This window comes from Mus musculus, chromosome 8 (assembly GCF_000001635.26).
Source record: "Mus musculus strain C57BL/6J chromosome 8, GRCm38.p6 C57BL/6J".
Lineage (NCBI taxonomy): Eukaryota > Metazoa > Chordata > Mammalia > Rodentia > Muridae > Mus > Mus musculus.
The window spans coordinates 33320889-33340231 of NC_000074.6; the positions used below are offsets into that span (position 1 = coordinate 33320889).

Below are 19343 nucleotides of genomic sequence, written 5' to 3' on the forward strand. Positions count from 1 at the left end.
TTAACCAGTTTTTCTTATTGGACTTCAACGTTTTAGAATTCTAAGTGGTAAAGTGAAACATTTTAATGCTATTTTTATCATAGGTTTCTCTATGTTACATGTCAATTGCATTTTTCTTGAGTAAAGATGATGCTTAAATTATGAGCAAGCAATAAAATGTGTTTTTGGAATTGTAAAAAAGGATTCAAATAATTTTAGGAAAGAAATATTACTGATGGGAAAAAAGGTGTTTTGATATGTATTTTCTCCACTATTTCAAAAATATTAGTATATTTCAAATCACTGTATCTATAAAACTTTTTACTAAGGAGTTACATAGACTATTCATTTCACACAAGTTATCTTCACTTTTTATGAGGCGTTCTATTTTTTAGTTTGGTTTTAAGAATGTCCTTTAAAGTATAATATTTCAGTCCTATAAAAGAAAAATGAGGGGGAAAAAAGAGGTGATGATATTTCTTTAACTCTACCAACATATCCAGAGAACAGAGATGTCCAGTGTATAATATATGGTACAGATGCCTACAAGCATCCTACACTTGGTACCACTTGAACTGAATGCACTAGAAAAATGGATACCTAGTGAATAGATTGTGATTTAGCTCATATTTCTTAAATAGGAGACAGGCTCCCTGGTAAACTGTGATGTTAGCAATGGACACCAATGGGGAAGGGAGGACTCAGGTCTACAATTCAATTAGGAATCCACATCTTTATTTATCCTTATTTATCTAAAACTCAAAACTAAAGAACTAGAAAATTACTCTCATTTAATGAAAAGAAAAAGCACACTAACCTACAGGTGGCAGCTTAAAAGGCAGACACAAAAGCATACTTCTATTTCTTTTCATTTTTCATTTGATTTAACTAAACTGTGCTTTCCCTTACTCTCTCAGTCTGGATTTTTCTGTCTGCACATGGCTTACGACACTTGATAAGCTGGAGGATGAGTGACAGGATAGAAATGCACAGATCCATACTTCAGCTTTGATAACAGAGTAAACAGCCATTATAAAATTACATATAATCAGTATTTTAAAAAACACACACAATAAGAAAATCCAGACCCTGTAAATGATTGAATGAGTAAAAAACAGAATGTCTAAAACACAGCAAATACATGAAAAAGAAGAAGAAATGAGTTTCCTGCTCAAGTGCTTAGTTACTGCCCACTTTCCAGAGAGAGACGTATGAGGACACAGAACTCCCGTGAGAACTCCCAACGTTACACCTAAGACTACTTACAGATGAGGACATGTAAATTGAAAACTTAGTCTAACATTAAATAATGGGGATGAATATCATTGTGGTGGCATCTGATTTGGAAGTGGATAATATTTTAATTATTAAAGTGTTCTTTTAAAAACTTGAAGTAACTTTCTCTTGTGTTCAAACATACCTTCAGCATCTCCATTTCCAAATCTTCATCACTTTCAATTATATAGGAGGAGTCATTCTCATCATCATTGGGAGATAAATGCTTTAAAGAAAAGGATTTCAAAGATTAACGTCCTGCGAGAGTGACATTATGCTCTCAGCTGCTTTCACTGAAGTATTTAGACATCTTCCTCTTCCTTAACAGGCAGATGTTTAAAGCATATTTATATGTTCACAGCGTGAGCACAGAGAGGGCGGGAGAGAAAGGAGAATGAGCGTTTTAATCTTCAAATAATGAGAGAGAGAGAGAGAGCGTAATTAAAAAGACAGGCAAGTTAGATAAACAGACGTCAAGTAGAATCTACATGCAAAAGAAGAGAAAGTGCAAGTTGAAGGTCAACCAGGTCAAGCTGGGTCTCCCCAACTTTCCAATAGATGGCATTCTAATCAATGTTGAAAAAAGTCTGTACAGACCAAGAAAATCAATGGTTTTCTTACATACACTGACTTAAAAATACCAAAGACTAATACATAATAATCTTTCAATAAATTAGTGTTTTACAAAGACTATCTATTTGAAAAATTACTAAATATATTATTTTCTTGATCTGTTGTTGATGTTTGGATATGAAGAATCTTTACAATAATTTGGCAATCCCAAAGAACTGGGTGCCTAACAAGCTGCAAATCTACCCTTCTCACACACACACACACACACACACAAATCAAGAAGAAACTTGAAGGAATATCTCCCCAAATGCTTCATATTTAATTTGTTAATGGGAAAATGAAAATAGCCTTAATTAACATGCTAATTTAAAGCTATTAAAATGTATTAAAGTACACTTTTAACTGAGTAAGGTTTTCTTGACTTCTAAACGCAGTCTTAAATAATAAAAATGATGCTAATCATTACATAATAAAATGGCAATAATTGATATAAAAGATATCAGTCAAATCAAACGCATGAGCATAATTCTCTAATATACAAAAATATGAAAGTGCAGATCTAATTAGAAATTTCTACAGAATTAGAATGATGCATATGTAAGTGAAAGACAGCATTTTCTAGAGAGGGAATCTGGTTCACAAAAAATTAGAATGAGAATATTTTGAAATTTTTAAAACAATTTACATTTATATACTCAATAGAAACAATTGAAAAACTCCTGTAAAAAAAAAAATCAAAGAATTGTATATAAGACTGGGTTTCCACTTCTGTAATGAAATTGAGAGGTTTAAACCTATACAATCTTTTCAAAATCTAAAATGAAATTTGTTATTGCAAAAAAAGAGAGAGAGAGAAGAGAAAAGAAAAGAAAAAAAAAGAAAAGAAAAGGAAAGAAAAGAAAAGAAAAGAAAAGAAAAAGAAAAACCTCCCAGAAATGATAAATGTCTTCAGTAATTTGCAAGCTAATAAGAATTAGGAAGGAGACAAGAGCTTCCTGGCTCTCCAGGTCACAGTATGGATGCCTGTAAATCAAAGGACCCTTTCACCCTAACAAATAATTTCTATTTGAAGGAATAAAACCCACCCACCCCCCAAATCAAGTTTGGATGAGTAAATACTTAGGAAGAATCCACCAAAAAACTATTACCTATCATATAAAAAACATAAATAGTAAAGCAGCAAAATTTTTCACTTATACAATTCTACTTATTGTATTAAGTGGATCTCACAAGTTAACATGGCCCTCTGTTTGTATTTTTAAATAAAGTTTTACTGAAGCACACAGGTACCACTGCTTGCATGTGTCTGTGGCAGCTTTACAACGGATGAACTGGATAGGTACAACAGAGACCATGCATCCCACAAAAACTAAAATATTTGTTCTTTGTGCATTTATACAACAAAGTAAACCAACCACTGATGAATATATTATTCCCTCTTGATTCAGTACCTCAGAAAGTTGGTGAGAAACATCATTATATTTTTCTTCTTTAGCTTGCTGTTCCAAATCTTGGAGTTCATTTTCTGAAATACTAGGAATCACACAAGTTCTTTCCATATCTTCTCTCAACAGATTGTCTTCTATTTCATTTTCAGATTCACCTTTTTCTTGCTTCACTTGATTTCTAAATACATCAACCTCCTCTTGCTTCACTAAACTGTCAAGTTCTGGGTCCCATGGTTCTTCTTTAATTTTAGCAAAAGTACTATGTTTTCCAATCTGTTTCTCTTTTTCTCCAGCAGCAGCTGAATCCTCTGATGACAGTAAATTAAAACTACTGCCCGGCTTCAGTCTAGTCTCAGTGTTTGTAGGACCACAGATCACTTTTCTCAATGAACAGAGATTTTCTGAAATACTCTTCAATATTACAGGAACCCTAAAAAAAATTCAATAAGCATTATTCAGCTCTAATTTTATTCATTGTAAAGATGAGCTTTAAAAGTTCTTACTGAACGAAGGCTTACTGAGGAGACCCATTGGGACTAAAACTGTTCCTTATTTCCATGTGGCCACACGTGAATATGAGTAACAGCCAACTTGCCTGTGTGATCAGGTGCTTCTCATTGTAGAAGTAGCCTTGCATACTCACTCAGAGTTTACTAACTCTGAGTCCCCATCCCCTTTATGCCAGATGGCCCTTTTTGATAATTAATTTAATGAAATGTAAACTGCAGCAATAAGATATGACAAAAAACAAAGCAAAAACTATTTCATTCTATTCTGGACTAAACACATGGGAAAAGCCAATAAAGTTCTGTTCGTAAATTTGTTATTTGTTAATAAATTTTCTAAAATGAAAAACTCAGGGTGTTAAAGAAAAACTTGAGAGGTAAGTGTCACCAACATATCACACAACATGGAAGAATGAAGTTCAAGTCTTAAAAACAAGGTAGAAAAAAATGTACAGTTCAGTCAAAAAAATGTTAAATCTAAAAAGACGCAGGCACAAGCCATTTGGAAATCCTGTAGTACAATGAAAGGATCAAACTTATAAAAAGTAGATATAAAGGAAGGAGAAGAAATCCATGTAAAGTCACAGAAAATATTATTAACAAAACCATACAAGAAATTTCTCCCAATCTAAAGCAGGAAATGCGTTTTAAGGTACAAGAAGTATACAGAAAACAAAATAGATAGGAATAGAAATCCCTCGCCACATAATCAAAATACTAAACATACAGAGGAAAGAAAGAATATTAAAGGCTACAAGGTTTAAAGACCATATAACATATAAAGGCAGAGCTATTAAAATATCTTCTGGCTTTTAAATGGAGATTTTAAAAACCCATAAATGAACTGGGCAAATAGTCTACTAGCTCTGAAAGATCACAAATCCCTGCCCAGACTACTATACCCAGCAAAACTATCAATCACTAGCTTGGGGGCGAGGGGGACATTCTGTGATTAAACCAATTTTAAGCATATCAGTCTACTAAACCAACACTACTGAAGGCATTAGAAGGAAAACTTTAGTCTGAAGCAGTTAATCACATCCAAGAAAACAGAAGGAACAATCCCAGACCAGTAAATCAGAAGAGGAGGAAGCAAACCACACTTTAACCACAAAATAACAAAGTCAAAAAACAAAACTAAAAAAGAAAAAAAAATTATTGATAACTCTCAGTTAAGTAGTAAATTCTACAATAAAATGACACAGAAACACTGTCTTCCAGACACAAGACTGATGCACATATGAACTCCCAGAGACTGTGGTAGCTTGCACATGAATAGCAAAGGTTCAATCTAGACAAAATCCCAGCACTCCTAACTAAAAACTTCTTTGCAAAAGCTGGGAAAGAAAAAAAATCTGCTTTCTCTAATTACATGTCACTGGATGTATTGGCAACAGTCCAGGGCAGGCCCCATGCCCAGGAGAAGATAACCAACACAAAATGAACGCCTTGTTTTGGTTTTTTTTTGTTTTTGTTTTTGTTTTTTTTTTTTGTAGGCTTTTAATTTCATTTTGTTGAGGTATCTGTTTTTCCTTACTGGTTTTTTGTTCTGATTTTTCTTTGTTAGATTGTTCATTGTTGATAGAAAGGGGCTCAAACCTTGGGTGGGTAGGGAGGTGGTTAGGATCTGGAAAGGGTTGGGGGATAGGGAAAATATAATTATCTATTACATAAAAATTATAATCAAAAAATTATACCCCATAGTCAAAATAACTGCAAAAGCTCATAAGAAAAAACTTTAAAATTCTTAGGACTTTGTAGTCACATGACTTCAAGTATATTGAATTATCATTCCACTTTAAAGAAACTAAAAGTAGAAATTGTAGGTAATACATTCTGAACGTAGTGTAAATAAGAAACACTGTGCAGAACACCAAACAACAGGACTACTTTAAAGACAACTCTGTGATGCTTGCCTGGAGTGCACAAGGCTTCAAGCTCAATCCTCAGCACTAAGGAAAGAAAAATTACCTAAATAAGTGAGGAAATTAGAGAAAGACAAAAGATGGTAATAAACAAAGAGACGTATGTTGTTATGTAATAAGTGCTTTGGGCTATGTATTCTAATTTTCCAATATTTAACTCAATGATTTATAAAACCAGAAATGTTCAGGTAGTTCCAGCTAATTTTTATTTTAATGGTTCAGATGAAACTCTGCTCTTCTATGAGAATAAACCATCAAAGTCTGAGTTTGTCCAGGGGTTGGTCCTACACTGGGAGCTCATTCTTACAAGACACAGAAAAATCAAACTGGAACTGACCGGATGCTTCAGTTTCATCCTGCCAGTCAGCATTCATACTTGGAAAAGGTACTATGCCACCTGCCAGGGGGGAGGGGTGGTGATGGTCATCAAGGGTCTTACCCAACTCTGTACCCTGCATGCTACAGTACCAACCTGCCAGGCAAGGTATGTCTGCTGGAGAACCAATGACATGCCTGGGGGTGGGTCACGTCAATCAGCAATCCAGGCATTTGAAGCGTGGACCTTCAGGAGGGAATACGTGACTGGAAGTATAAATCTGGTCAGAAGCCTTTGGCTGGGGAGATCACAGGCCATAGCAGAGGGGTACCAACTGCTGACACATTGCTAGATAGACACATATCATATTGCCTTCGAACTCTTGTTCTTACCCAGAGTGCTACTCTCAGTCTTGGTCAAAGAAGCTTTTGGCTAAAGAAGACTCACAATGATCAAAGTGTTGAGCATAAATGAATACTGGGTACTCTGCCTGAATTGGGACCAGCCTGTACATATCATCCTTCAATGGCCCAGTGGACATAACAGGATGGATGGACAAACCGTAAGAGTCAGACGATGTGGGGGAGTGCTGTGAAACATTGCCATGTAGACATTGCATGGCTACTGAAATCATAAACACGCAGCAGCTATGGATATCTGCATAAAACCCACAAAACACAGGGCCTTCTGCCGCTCCCACGTGGATGGTGAAGCTCAAAAGTGACCCACCCCATCCTTCCCTAGGGAGCTTTTGCTTGGCTTCTAGGCAAACAGTCATCATTTTCTTCAGTAGTCACTGGTAAAGTTGCCATTGCTTAGTCAGCAGCCTCTTAACCATGCTCATACAAATACTCCTAAATAAACACAGTGCCACTCACACACACACACATGCACACACATACACACACAAATACACAAACACACATGAGACGTGAAAGAAGGAAAGGAGCTACTTAAGTAAGAGGGAGTCAGCAGGAATCAGGGGGATAAGAGAGTGTAATGGAAAGTAATTATGATCATAATAAAATGTACAAAAATACTCAAAAAAACAAAACTACACAATTATCAACTCTCCAAACTTTAGCTCAACCTTAAACTGTCAAAGTCTATATTAACATAAGCAAAAATCAAGATCAAAATTAAATTCAGGGCTGGAAAGATAGCTCAGCAGTTAAGAGCATTGGCTGCTCTTCTAGAGGACCCAGGTTTGATTCCCAGCACCCACATGGCAGCTTTCAACTGTGTGTAACACCAGTTCCAGAAGATCCAATACCCTCCTCTGCACCTCTCAGGAATACATCACATAAGTTGTACAGAGACATACATGCAGGCAAAGACAGCCATACACATAAAATGATACAAAAAAAAAACTTTTAAAACTATTAACTAAATTCAAAATCTAATAACAAGTTATTTTAAAATAATAAAAATTTATAAAGCTTTTTATTAGTCAGGCTGGCCTTGAGCTTGGAATTCTCCTGCCTCTGCCTCCTGAATGCACAGATTACAGGTATGTACCGTGGTGCCCAGCAATTTTGTAAATTTTACTACATACACAGTATATAATTATATGTATATACATATACTGCTTATATATAACAACTGTGTATAAATAATATGGTATGAGAAGTTATGATTCAATTTAATTGTGAAATAAATGTGTTGCTATAGCAACAGTGATACTATTATAATATCTTATTTACCAAGCACTCACATCAGAGTAAGACATAACCACTTACTCTAACGTTAAAGGCTGGACTAGGAAGGCATACATGGTGGCATGCACATTTCCTTCCTTAAGATTTCTATCCTGCTCATTAGTTAGCAGCAGACAAGCTCAACAGCCAGTAGAGTGCTAATCACACTGCAGCAACACCGCAGAACATTGAATGTAAATAAATGACTAAACAATACTAAATCACATCGATTCTATTAGGGTCCTCTGAGACAAAAACAACTGTTCCTTCCTACAATAAACTTCAAACCACTCTATTGTGAGTTCTTGATGCTAATAAAGCCTACTTAGCTTGCTGTTATAAAGCCAAGCTGTAGGTATATGTAATTTATACCAAGCAGGCATTCTGTAAAAATCAGAATTCCATGTTTAAGAAAATAGCATAAAAGGTGATTGAACGTGCATACACATACAATTAAAAATAAAATAAATATTTTTAAAAGCACAATATTTAACCTCTGGAGAGTTTCCAAATTTCTGCAAGTGACAGGAAAACGATTGGCTAGGTCCCTCATTTCTTCGGAGATTGAATTCAACTGTTTCTTCATCTCCAGAGGTAGGTTTTCCTCTGCTAAATAAGAGAGAGAGAGAGAGAGAGAGAGAGAGAGAGAGAGAGAGAGAGAGAGAGAGAGAGAGAGAGAGAGAGAGAGAGAGAGAAAGAGAGAGAGGGAGAGGAAAGATTAATATTCAAATTAGAAAGCAGAGATTTTATTTAACCACATCATAACATAGTATTAGTATCCAGATTTTCATCTATTCGCACAATGAATTCTAACAGAACACTTCCCTCTCGGATCTCTAAATCACTTTCCTCTTTACTCCCTTGTTTTAATGTTCCTTTCAAATTTTTGCTATTTGAAATTTAGAGTGAATTCCAAATGTATACATTATCCAATCCAAATGTTACTGACCTGAGCCAGAGGACAAACCTGGGACTCTAAACTCACCCGACACTGTTTCTGACTTGGAAGTCAGTAAGCCCCAATCCAGGCACGTTCAAACTTAACACCATTTGGAACCCTTGCCCAAGGGTCACCCTTCATTCCAACAATCTTCCTCATCTAATCTGAGCTACTCATTCCCACAATCAGACCCTCGACCTTAAAACTGCCCAATAAAACCTCCACTGCACCCAAACCTTCTATTACAAACACTTTCCACCATAAATAGAGCCACCCCACCGCTCTTTCTGGCTTGCTTACCCCAGCTCAGTGAGTTAACGCTTCAGAATGAAACCTGTTGAATCCGCCCCCTCCAGCACCCACTCCTACTCTCCCTACCTGGTCTCCTTTCCTTTCTTAGCCATTCATTTGATACAGACTCTCCACTTCTGCCTTCTTTACCCAACTCCGTGGAACTCACGGGGCAAAATCTACTCTAATCATACGCAACTTCTTTAGCTAATCGGTGCCTAAGTAGCTGGACATTCTTGAAAATAAAACAAAATGATAATGGCCGGTTTAGTTTTAAACTCATGACGCAGACCCCGCTTATCTTAAGATGACAATTTTACACCTCTTCTTTCTCTTTTACGTTTCCAACGCCTGCTGCTCATCCTCAAATGTTCTGCTCTTATTTTCTCCTAAACTAACTCCAACTCAAGAGTTTTGCCCTCAGCAGCACAGCTTCCTCTGGGAAGGCTACCACATTATCAACCCTAATGGTTAATCCACGATCTGTGCATCGTTCAACTCCTCCGAGGTTTAAGGGGTTGATGTCTCCTTCCTATTTAAAGCATGTCCTTCGCCCCACTCCTCATTCACTGATGCCCCGTCTCCGCCCTCAAGCCACTCTCATTTTCTAAATGTCAGTGTGACCTTGAAGCTGACACCACCTATATTCTTCAGTTTATTCACTCCCAGTTTTATCTCCAGTTTCACCACTGGCAGGACAATCTATATTTCTAACCCCAACTTCCGCCGTGTACTCTGGAATTCCATTTCTCACAGTGCAGTGGTGGTTAGGTGGGAAATATTTCCCACAGGCTCGCGGGCAGTGGAACACTGGATGCTCAGTTGGTGACTCCATTTGGAGAGGTTTAGGTGGTGCAACCTTCCGGGAGTAAGTTTGACACTGGGGGTGGCTTTGAGAGTGCACAGCTTCACCCTACTTCCTGTTTGCTCTCTCTGCTTCGAGACTGCTGTTCAAGATGTGACCTAACAGTTTCCTGCCCCACTGCCAAGCCGGCTGCTTTCTGCCATTCTCCCGCAGAGCCTCTGAAGACTGTTCCCTCTGGGACTGTGAGCCAAAAGAAACTCCTTTCCTTAAAGACCTCTCTGGTCACGGTGTTTTATCACAGTAACAGAAAATAACTAGTATGGAGCCGTTCGTGGATATCAAAATCCACCTATAGTTTTTTTCATGTCCACGTTGCAACTTTGGTGGATTTTTTCCAACCAAAACATACTCTTCGTATCATCTTGCACTGCCAGTCATCAGGTCATTCAAGAAAAATACCTTAAGCCGGGCAGTGGTGGCGGTCGCCTTTAATCCCAGCACTTGAGAGGCGGAGATAGGCAGATTTCTGAGTTCAAGGCCAGCCTGGTCTACAGAGTGAGCTCCAGGACAGCCAGGGCTACACAGAGAAACCCTGTCTCGAAAAACCGAAAAAGAAAAGAAGAGAAAAATACCTTGGCCATCCTAGCAGTCTTTTCCTCACCCTTTATAAGGAATTCACCTAGAATTCTTCAGTGTATGCCTTCAGAATACCTACTGCATTTACATTTCTTGCTACCTCCACTGGCCCAGTACAATTATCTTCTATTTCTGGACAATTGAAATAGCCTCCTATCTAACTTCCTGACCTTCTTACAGCAGTGAGAAAAAAATTTTTTTAAGACAAAACCTGGATCATTTTATTCTGCTGCTCCACACGCCCAAACTAAGGGTTTCCTATTGGCCATCGTTTTATCGTGGTTGTTGATGGTTTTGAGTATTAAAACATCAAGTCCCATTCACACAATCTGATGCCCTAACTGACTGGCCCCAAGCCTCTTTTCCAGCCTTGTTTCCTACAAGTCTCCGTCACACTCGTTTCTCTTTGGTTATATTTCTGTTCCTTACACTAGGGAAGCAGTTGCCCTCAGTGGCTTTGTACTTTCTCAGCTCTAAGCATTTGGCTCTCTTCCTTCAAAGAGCCAAATAGCATGTTACCTTGCTTGTCAAATAAAATCAATACATAATGAACACTAATATATAGCAAACACTAGACAAACCTGTGTTTTATGAACGTTCCCTTTCTAAATTAAGTCTTTAAAAAATATTATTTATATACACTTAAAATCAATTCCTTACATCTTTCTCCACTATTTGCAGTAATATGATTGATATAATTTTAGTACCGGTTTCTACCTACCTCATTAAACTACTTTATTCTTGCTATGCCTATAATATTTTTATACTACCAAAGCCTCTGGACCCTGTCTGCTCTAGAAGTTCACCCTCTGATTGCAATACTCTTTTGTCAACACCCAGGACACCAGAAGTAGAGCACAGAACAATGATTGATCAAATGGCTCTTTCACAGGGTTTACAAATCAAACATCCTGTATATCAGATAGTTACATCAAAATTCATAACGGTGGCAAAATTACAGTCATGAAGTAGCAAAGGAAATAATGCCATGGTTGGTGCCATCACAGCATGAGGAACTGTATTATAGGGTCACAGTATCAGGAAGGTTGAGAACCACTGGTGTAGAAGGTTACAAATGATAGTGGCCATTGTGCCAAATCTGATGATTGCCTACAAGCCTTCACTTTGCCAAAATCTTAGCAGAATTTAAAGCAGTTGATAACATCCTCCTCCCTCAAACCTAGCCCTCCCTTGACTTTCGGCACACTGGTACTTGAATTGTCCAGCACTTTCTCATTTCCTTCCACACCCAGAGCAACTCCTATAGGGTCCCCTCCCCCACACAAAGATTAGACGCCAGCAGTTTCTTAGGACACTTAGTGCTTACATTTTATCTCAGACAAACTGTCTTCTGAGATACAACCTACATATCTAGGTGTCCACAGGCTACAACCCTCTTGCTACCTGAGATGTTACTCTCCTTGAACATGTCTAAAAAAACAACTATAAAACTTTACTTCCAGCTGAGTGGTGGTGGTGCACACCTTTAATCCCAGCACTCAGGAGGCAGAGGCAGGTAGGTCTCTGAGTTCTAGGCCAGCCTGGTCTATATAAAGTGAGTCTTTACCCTGGATTTTAATCTGTCGTGCAGCCAAAAGCCAGGAGGATCCTTGGCGTGTGCCTGTCATTACAGCAGATTCTGTTGCCTCCATTAAATGTAGGCTGACGCTACCCACTGTGCCGACCCTTGACACAAATAACCAATTCAAGTTACCAATTCCTCTTTCTTGGCTTACCATCATAGCCTCCAAAAAGCCTTTCCCACCATTCTTTTGTAATCCTAAGATCCGCTTTCTTTCTCTGTGGCTCACTTAGTTAGTGTGTGCTTTATTCTACAGCTTGTTTTGTTAGCTTGTTTTCAATCCAGCGCATTTCACTTCCACATTTAGAACCGTCAATAACAGCTTCAATTTGCTCTTTGGAAGGCTACATGTAACCTCTTTAGTGAGGCCTGTCTCATTTTTCTGCTTCTCCTACATTACACTGTCACAGTCAACAGTTTCCTTACACTGCATAAGTTCCAGAGAGCTGCCCTCTGAGGCTTTGTACCTGTCTATCACTTTCCCTTTGGCTTTGGCTGGCAAATTTCTGTTCCTAATTCAGGCTTCTCAAGTATTGCTTCTTCCAGGAAATATTTTCAATGAAATATACTAATGAATACGTAAATCATGTTATCACCAAAAAGTTTCTGATTTCAAAGCATTTCAGATCATGTATTATAGGACTGTTCAATCTATTTAACAATTTTCTCTGACCATCTTACTTTGAACATCTGTCCCTTTAGTGGTCACAACCAATCCATGAGATAGACATTTATCTATTGTCCACATTACAAGCATGGGGAAAGGGACATCTTACAGGTCAGACAACTAAGGCTCCACCACAGAGGTTCTGCAGCACAAAAGCTGGTGCTTCTCCACCTACTGGCTGACTCTGCCTGTAATCACTAACAGATCAAAGCATCTGACAAGGTCAATGAAGCTGAGTGAAGAAAACAGCAACCGAACACAGAAAGGCAGAACACTACAGTGCACTGTATACACAGGAATAGTCGAGGCAAATCCGTTTTAAACAAGTGTAGAAAGAATGTGGATGTTACCAGCCAAGAGGCAGCTGGCTGGCTAACTGATGTTATCAAGGACAATAACATGGCCACTCCATGGACAAGAAGAGCAGCAACACTATCAAACTAGCAATGGAATCCCTGCTTTTCGCAAGGGAAGATCTACAACTCCAATTTCTGATCCTGATGGATGTCACCTTTACAGCAACACTGCTCAGACATTTAAGAATACCATAATACTTTGCAAAGATACATAATACTTTGACTTTTTAAAATGAATCTCACAAAATAGCAAATTCATATTTTTATCTTTTATTTTAGGCCACAACATACCTTTATTTAGAGCAAACACTTGCGCAGTATCACCCAAATTTCCTAATTTTTGATAGATGATAAGACCAGCCTATAAAAAGACAAAAGAAAAACAAAGTGCAAGTTAAAGATTACCAAAATAAATATATATATGTGATATCTCAAGCAACATCTACAAGAATGATTTCCAAAATACTCTCCAAAAATGAAGTAAAACTATTTCAGTATGCAAAGACTCCGGTCTTCATGTAAGCAATATCCCAATGGGGAAACAAAAGCTGCCTAGGCTATAAAATACAGCTTTAAATTTTCACTTACTAATTTTCAGTATTGTAAATAGGTATCCAAATGAAATGATCTGTAAACAAAATCTAATAACTACCATCTAGTAAGAAACATCTGTTTTGGTGACAGATCCTATCCAATTCTTGAGATTTCATTAAACCAACTGAGAATGCTGGTCAGTGTATGAACAACAATGCATGCTGGGTATTTTTCACAGACTTGATCAAGTCATACAAACTGTCAAGAATATAGATACTACAGCCTGTAATCTCCATGGCAAGGAAACAGGGGCAAGAGGATCTGGACATTAAGGCCAGCCTCGGCTGCATGAACAGTTCAAGAATGGAAGAAGCTGCAAGAGAGTCTGTTATTTTTTTTAAAGCAAGTGAGCAAGGAAGCAAAGGAAGCCAAAGGAACAGCAGCACATCCCAACTCATCCAGCTGTTCTCCTGACAAAAAGCATCTGTTGCTGTACTGGCTAGTTTTGTGTCAACTTGACACAGGCTGGAGTTATCACAGAGAAAGGAGCTTCAGTTGAGGAAGTGCCTACATGAGATCCAGCTGTGGGGTATTTTCTCAATTAGTGATCAAGGGGGAAAGACACCTTGTGGGTGGGACCATCTCTGGGCTGGTAGTCTTGGGTTCTATAAGAGAGAAGGCTGAGCAAGCCATGGGAAGCAAGCCAGTAAAGAACATCCCTCCATGGCTTCTGCATCAGCTCCTGCTTTCTGACCTGCTTGAGTTCCAGCCCTGACTTCCTTGGTGATGAACAGCAGTATGGAAGTGTAAGCTGAATAAACCCTTTCCTCCCCAACTTGCTTCTTGGTCATGATGTTTGTGCAGGAATAGAAACCCTGACTAAGACAGTTGGTTTTCCTTTGTTTTTCTGGCTAAAAGTTAGAGTATATATGTCTTAAAAATAAATGTAAGGTGGAAAATTAACAAGATATTTATCAATAAATACTATTTAAATATGAGCAATAAGTATGATCTAGGGCAAAGAAATTTACAAAAGAAACATTTCTTAAGGTAAAGCACACACAGACCACAGTACTATATATAAAGACAAGCCTAGATGCCAGTATGTACAGATTACACATATGAAAATACATCTAAGAACAGCAGCAACTAAATTTGGAGGCAATTTATCTAAATTTCCACATTTTAAATATAAATGTAGGGAATAAGGCTAGTTTAAATATGGAAAGCCTGTGATTTTTCTGATTCTGAGTTGCTTATATACAAAATACATCATCAAACTATTTGTGCCTGCTAAGCTCAAAGCCTTTCATGTTTTCAGTAAGTTCACATTCTTTTACACAGGAATTGGACATCGCTTTACATCGTAATAGTAGAAATAACTACTGCTAAACAACCTATTAATTGGTATTTTCTAATTAACATGAAGAATTTCACTTGATGTATTCCTAAGCAAATTTTAATGCCAAACTATAATAAAATATTTCAGCTAAGGACATAACCCCAATACATTTTTACTAAAGTGATTTGGTCCGAGAAATGAGAATGATGTCATACTAAAGGTCTTTAAATACATACATAAGCATCAGTGGCTGCATACAGTTTCTGGTCCTCAGTGAGGGGGAAATTACTCCAATTGCTGCAGCGGATGGACTTGTCTTTCAAAAGTTGTTTCCCTAAGACGTGTTTAACCAGACCATTGAGGCTCCAGGTCTCTGCGCACTTCAACTGGAAGGAGTGAAAGGGGGACAGAGCAAACATTCACAGTCATAGTCAGCTGTCCCCAGGGACCACAAAAAAAACAAGCCTCCCATCTGAGACCTCATTCATAGTGGACAGTAGGAATTTAACTCCGAGGTTCCATAATGTGGGTATCAAAGGGCTGAAACGTTAAAGATGCTGTTCCTAGAAGGCAGCGGAATAGGTAAGAATGGTTTTGATCTCAAAACCAAATGAATACATGGCTGAATATAAGGATGTAATCATCTCATTAATAAAATGATGGAAACATAGGTGATGATGTTAAAGGTCAAACAGACACTCAACGTTCTATATTGAGAGTTGCCCTGTAGTCATCTTTTCCAAAGACGTGCTATTGGAATAAATCTGTTAGATACAATAAACATTCAAGTGTGCAATATACAAAATACTAAGGTTGGCAGGAAAGATGAACGGGCGCTAGTTCAGGCAACTGGACACTGAGATGGAGTTTCAGAAATGGAGGGTTTCATTATTGCACTTTGAACTTCTCTTTTGCCACCAAAATCAACACATAGCTTTCATTACTTTATAAAAGAAAAAGAGGTCCCTTCCAGTTGGCCCCAGCACTAGAATTGTCGGACGCGGAGTTGTCGGACACCCCCAAGGTACCCAGAACACTCTCCACGAGATCTTAGGACCTCTGGTGAGTGGAACACAACATCTGCCAGGAGGCAGGTTCAAATGCCAGATATCTGGGCACCGTCCCTGCAAGAGGAGAGCTTATCTGCAGAGAGTGCTCTGACTACTGAAACTCAGGAGAGGGCTAGTCTCTCAGGTCTGCTGATAGACACTAACAGAATCACAAGAGGAACAAGCTCTAACCAGAGACAACTATAACAACTGACTCCAGAGATTACCGGATGGTGAGAGGCAAACGTAAGAATCTTAGTAACAGAAGCCAAGACCACTCACCATCATCAGAATGCAGCATTCCCACCTCACCCAGTCATGGGCACCCCAACACACCCGAAAAGCTAGACCCGGATTTAAAAGCATATCTCATGATGATAGTAGAGGACATCAAGAAGGACTTTAATAACTCAAAGAAATACAGGAGAACACTGCTAAAGAGTTACAAGTCCTTAAAGAAAAACATGAAAAAATAACCAAACAGGTAGAAGTCCTTATAGAAAAACAGGAAAACACATCCAAATAGGTGATGGAAATGAACAAAACCATAGTAGACCCAAAAAGCGAAGTAGACACAATAAAGAAAACCCAAAATGAGGCAACGCTAGAGATAGAAACCCTAGGAAAGAAATCTGGAACCATAGATGCAAGCATCAGCAACAGAATACAAGACATGGAAGAGAGAAACTCAGGTGCAGAAGATTCCATAGAGAACATAGGCACAACAATCAAAGAAAATGCAAAATGCAAAAAGATCCTAACTTAAAACATCCAGGAAATTCAGGACAAAATGAGAAGTCCAAACCTATGGATAATAGGAGTAGATGAAAATGAAGATTTTCAACTTAAAGGGCCAACAAATATCTTCAACAAAATAATAGAAGAAACCTTCCCAAACTTAAAGAGTGCCCATGAACATACAAGAAGCCTACAGAACTCCAAATAGACAGGACCAGAAAAGAAATTCCTCCCCACACATAATAATCAGAACAACAAATGCACTAAATAAAGATAGAATATTAAAAGCAGTAAGGGAAAAAGGTCAAGTAACATATAAAGGCAGGCCTATCAGAATTATACCAGACCTTTGCACCAGAGACTATGAAAGCCAGAAGATCCTAGACAGATGTTATAAAGACCCTAAGAGAACACAAACGCCAGCCCAGGCTACTATACCCAACCAAATTCTCAATTACCATAGATGGAGAAAACAAAGTATTCCATGACAATACCAAATTCACACATTATCTCTCCACGAATCCAGCCCTTCAAAGGATAATAACAGAAAAAAAAAAAAAACCCAATACAAGGATAGAAACCACGCCCTAGAAAAAATAAGAAGTAATCCTTCAACAAACCAAAAAGACAGCCACAAGAACAGAATGCCAACTCTAACAACAAAAATAATAGGAAGCAACAAATACTTTTCCTTAGTATCTCTTAATATCAATGGACTCAATTCTCCAATAAAAAGATATAGACTAACAGACTGGCTACACAAACAGGACCCAATATTTTGCTGCTTACAGGAAACCCATCTCAGGGAAAAAGACAGACACTACCTCAGGGTGAAAGGCTAGAAAACAATTTTCCAAGAAAATGGTCTGAAGAAACAAGCTGGAGTAGCCATTCTAATATCCAATAAAATTGACGTCCAACCCAAAGTTATGAAAAAAGACAAGGAGGGAACTTCATACTCATCACAGGTAAAATCCTCCAAGAGGAACTCTCAATTCTGAATATCTATGCTCCAAATGCAAGGGCAGCCACATTCATTGATGAAACTTTAGTAAAGCTCAAAGCACACATTGCACCTCACACAATAATTGTGGGAGACTTCAACACACCTCTTTCAACAATCGACAGATCGTGGAAACAGAAACTAAACAGGACACAGTGAAACTAACAGAAGTTATGAAACAAATGGATTTAACAGATATCTACAGAACATTTTATCCTAAAACAAAAGATTATACCTTCTTCTCAGCACCTCACGGGACCTTCTCCAAAATTGACCATATAATTGGTCACAAAACAGGCCTCAACAGATACAAAAATATTGAAATTGTCCCATGCATCCTATCAGATCACCATGGACTAAGGCTGATCTTCAATAACAACATAAATAATGGAAAGCCAACATTCACAGGGAAAATGAACAACACTCTTCTCAATGATACCTTGGTCAAGGAAGGAATAAAGAAAGAAATTAAAGACTTTTTAGAGTTTAATGAAAATGAAGCTACAACATACCCAAACTTATGGGACAAAATGAAAGCATTTCTAAGAGGAAAACTCATAGCTCTGAGTGCCTTCAAAAAAAAAAAAAAAAACTAGAGAGAGAACACACTAGCAGCTTGACAACACACCTAAAAGCTCTAGAATAAAAGGAAGCAAATTCACCCAAGAGGAGTAGACGGCAGGAAATAATCAAACTCAGGGGCAAAAATCAACCAAGTGGAAACAAGAACTCTTCAAAGAATCAACCAAACAAGTAGCTGGTTCTTTGAGAAAATCAACAAGATAGATAAACCCTTAGCCAGACTCACTAGAGGGCACAGGCACAGCATTGTAATTAACAAAATCGGAAATGAAAAGGGAGAAATAACAACAGATCCTGAAGAAATCCAAAACACCATCAGATCCTTCTACAAAAGGCTATACTCAACAAAACTGGAGAACCTGGATGAAATGGACAAGTTTCTAGACAGATACCAGGTACCAAAGTTAAATCAAGATCAGGTTAATGATCTAAACAATCCTATATCCCCTAAAGAAAGAGAAGCAGTCATTAATAGTCTCCCAACCAAAAAAAGCCCAGGGACAGATGGGTTTAATGCAGAGTTCTATCAGACCTTCAAAGAAGATCTAATTCCAGTTCTGCACAAACTATTCCACAAAATAGAAGCAGAAGGTACTCTACCCAATTCATTCTATGAAGACACAATACTCTGATACCTAAACCACAAAAAGATCCAACAAAGATAGAGAACTTCAGACCAATTTCCCTTATGAATATTGATGCAAAAATAATCAATAAAATTCTCGCTACCCGAACCCAAGAACACATTAAAACAATCATCCATCCTTACCAAGTAGATTTTATTTCAGGGATGCAGGGATGGTTTAATATATGGAAATCCATCAACGTAATCCATTATATAAACAAACTCAAAGACAAAAACCACATGATCATCTTGTTAGAAGAGGAGAAAGCATTTGACAAAATTCAACACCCATTCATGATAAAAGTCTTGGAAAGATCAGGAATTCAAGGCCCATACATAAACATGATAAAAGCAATCTACAGCAAACCAGTAGCCAACATCAAAGTAAATGGTGAGAAGCTGGAAGCAATCCCACTAAAATTAGGGACTAGACAAGGCTGCCCACTTTCTCCCTACCTATTCAACATTGTACTT

At 37.9% G+C, this 19343-nt stretch overlaps 1 protein-coding gene across 5 annotated transcripts in view; it reads right to left on the reverse strand.

Moving 5' to 3' along the window:
- Wrn (Werner syndrome RecQ like helicase) overlaps positions 1–19343 on the reverse strand; it is a 151172-nt gene that overhangs the window by 86517 nt on the left and 45312 nt on the right. For 4 of the 5 annotated variants that reach the window (XM_006509091.4, XM_017312662.2, NM_001122822.1 and 1 more), the window contains 5 exons: positions 15109–15258; positions 13288–13357; positions 8214–8328; positions 3279–3705; positions 1400–1480 (listed from right to left, as the gene is read on the reverse strand). In XM_006509091.4, the coding sequence (XP_006509154.1) occupies positions 1400–1480; positions 3279–3705; positions 8214–8328; positions 13288–13357; positions 15109–15258 (843 nt within the window). The remainder of the gene's footprint in view (positions 1–1399; positions 1481–3278; positions 3706–8213; positions 8329–13287; positions 13358–15108; positions 15259–19343) is intronic. The other variant, XM_006509093.4, reaches the window with a different exon arrangement.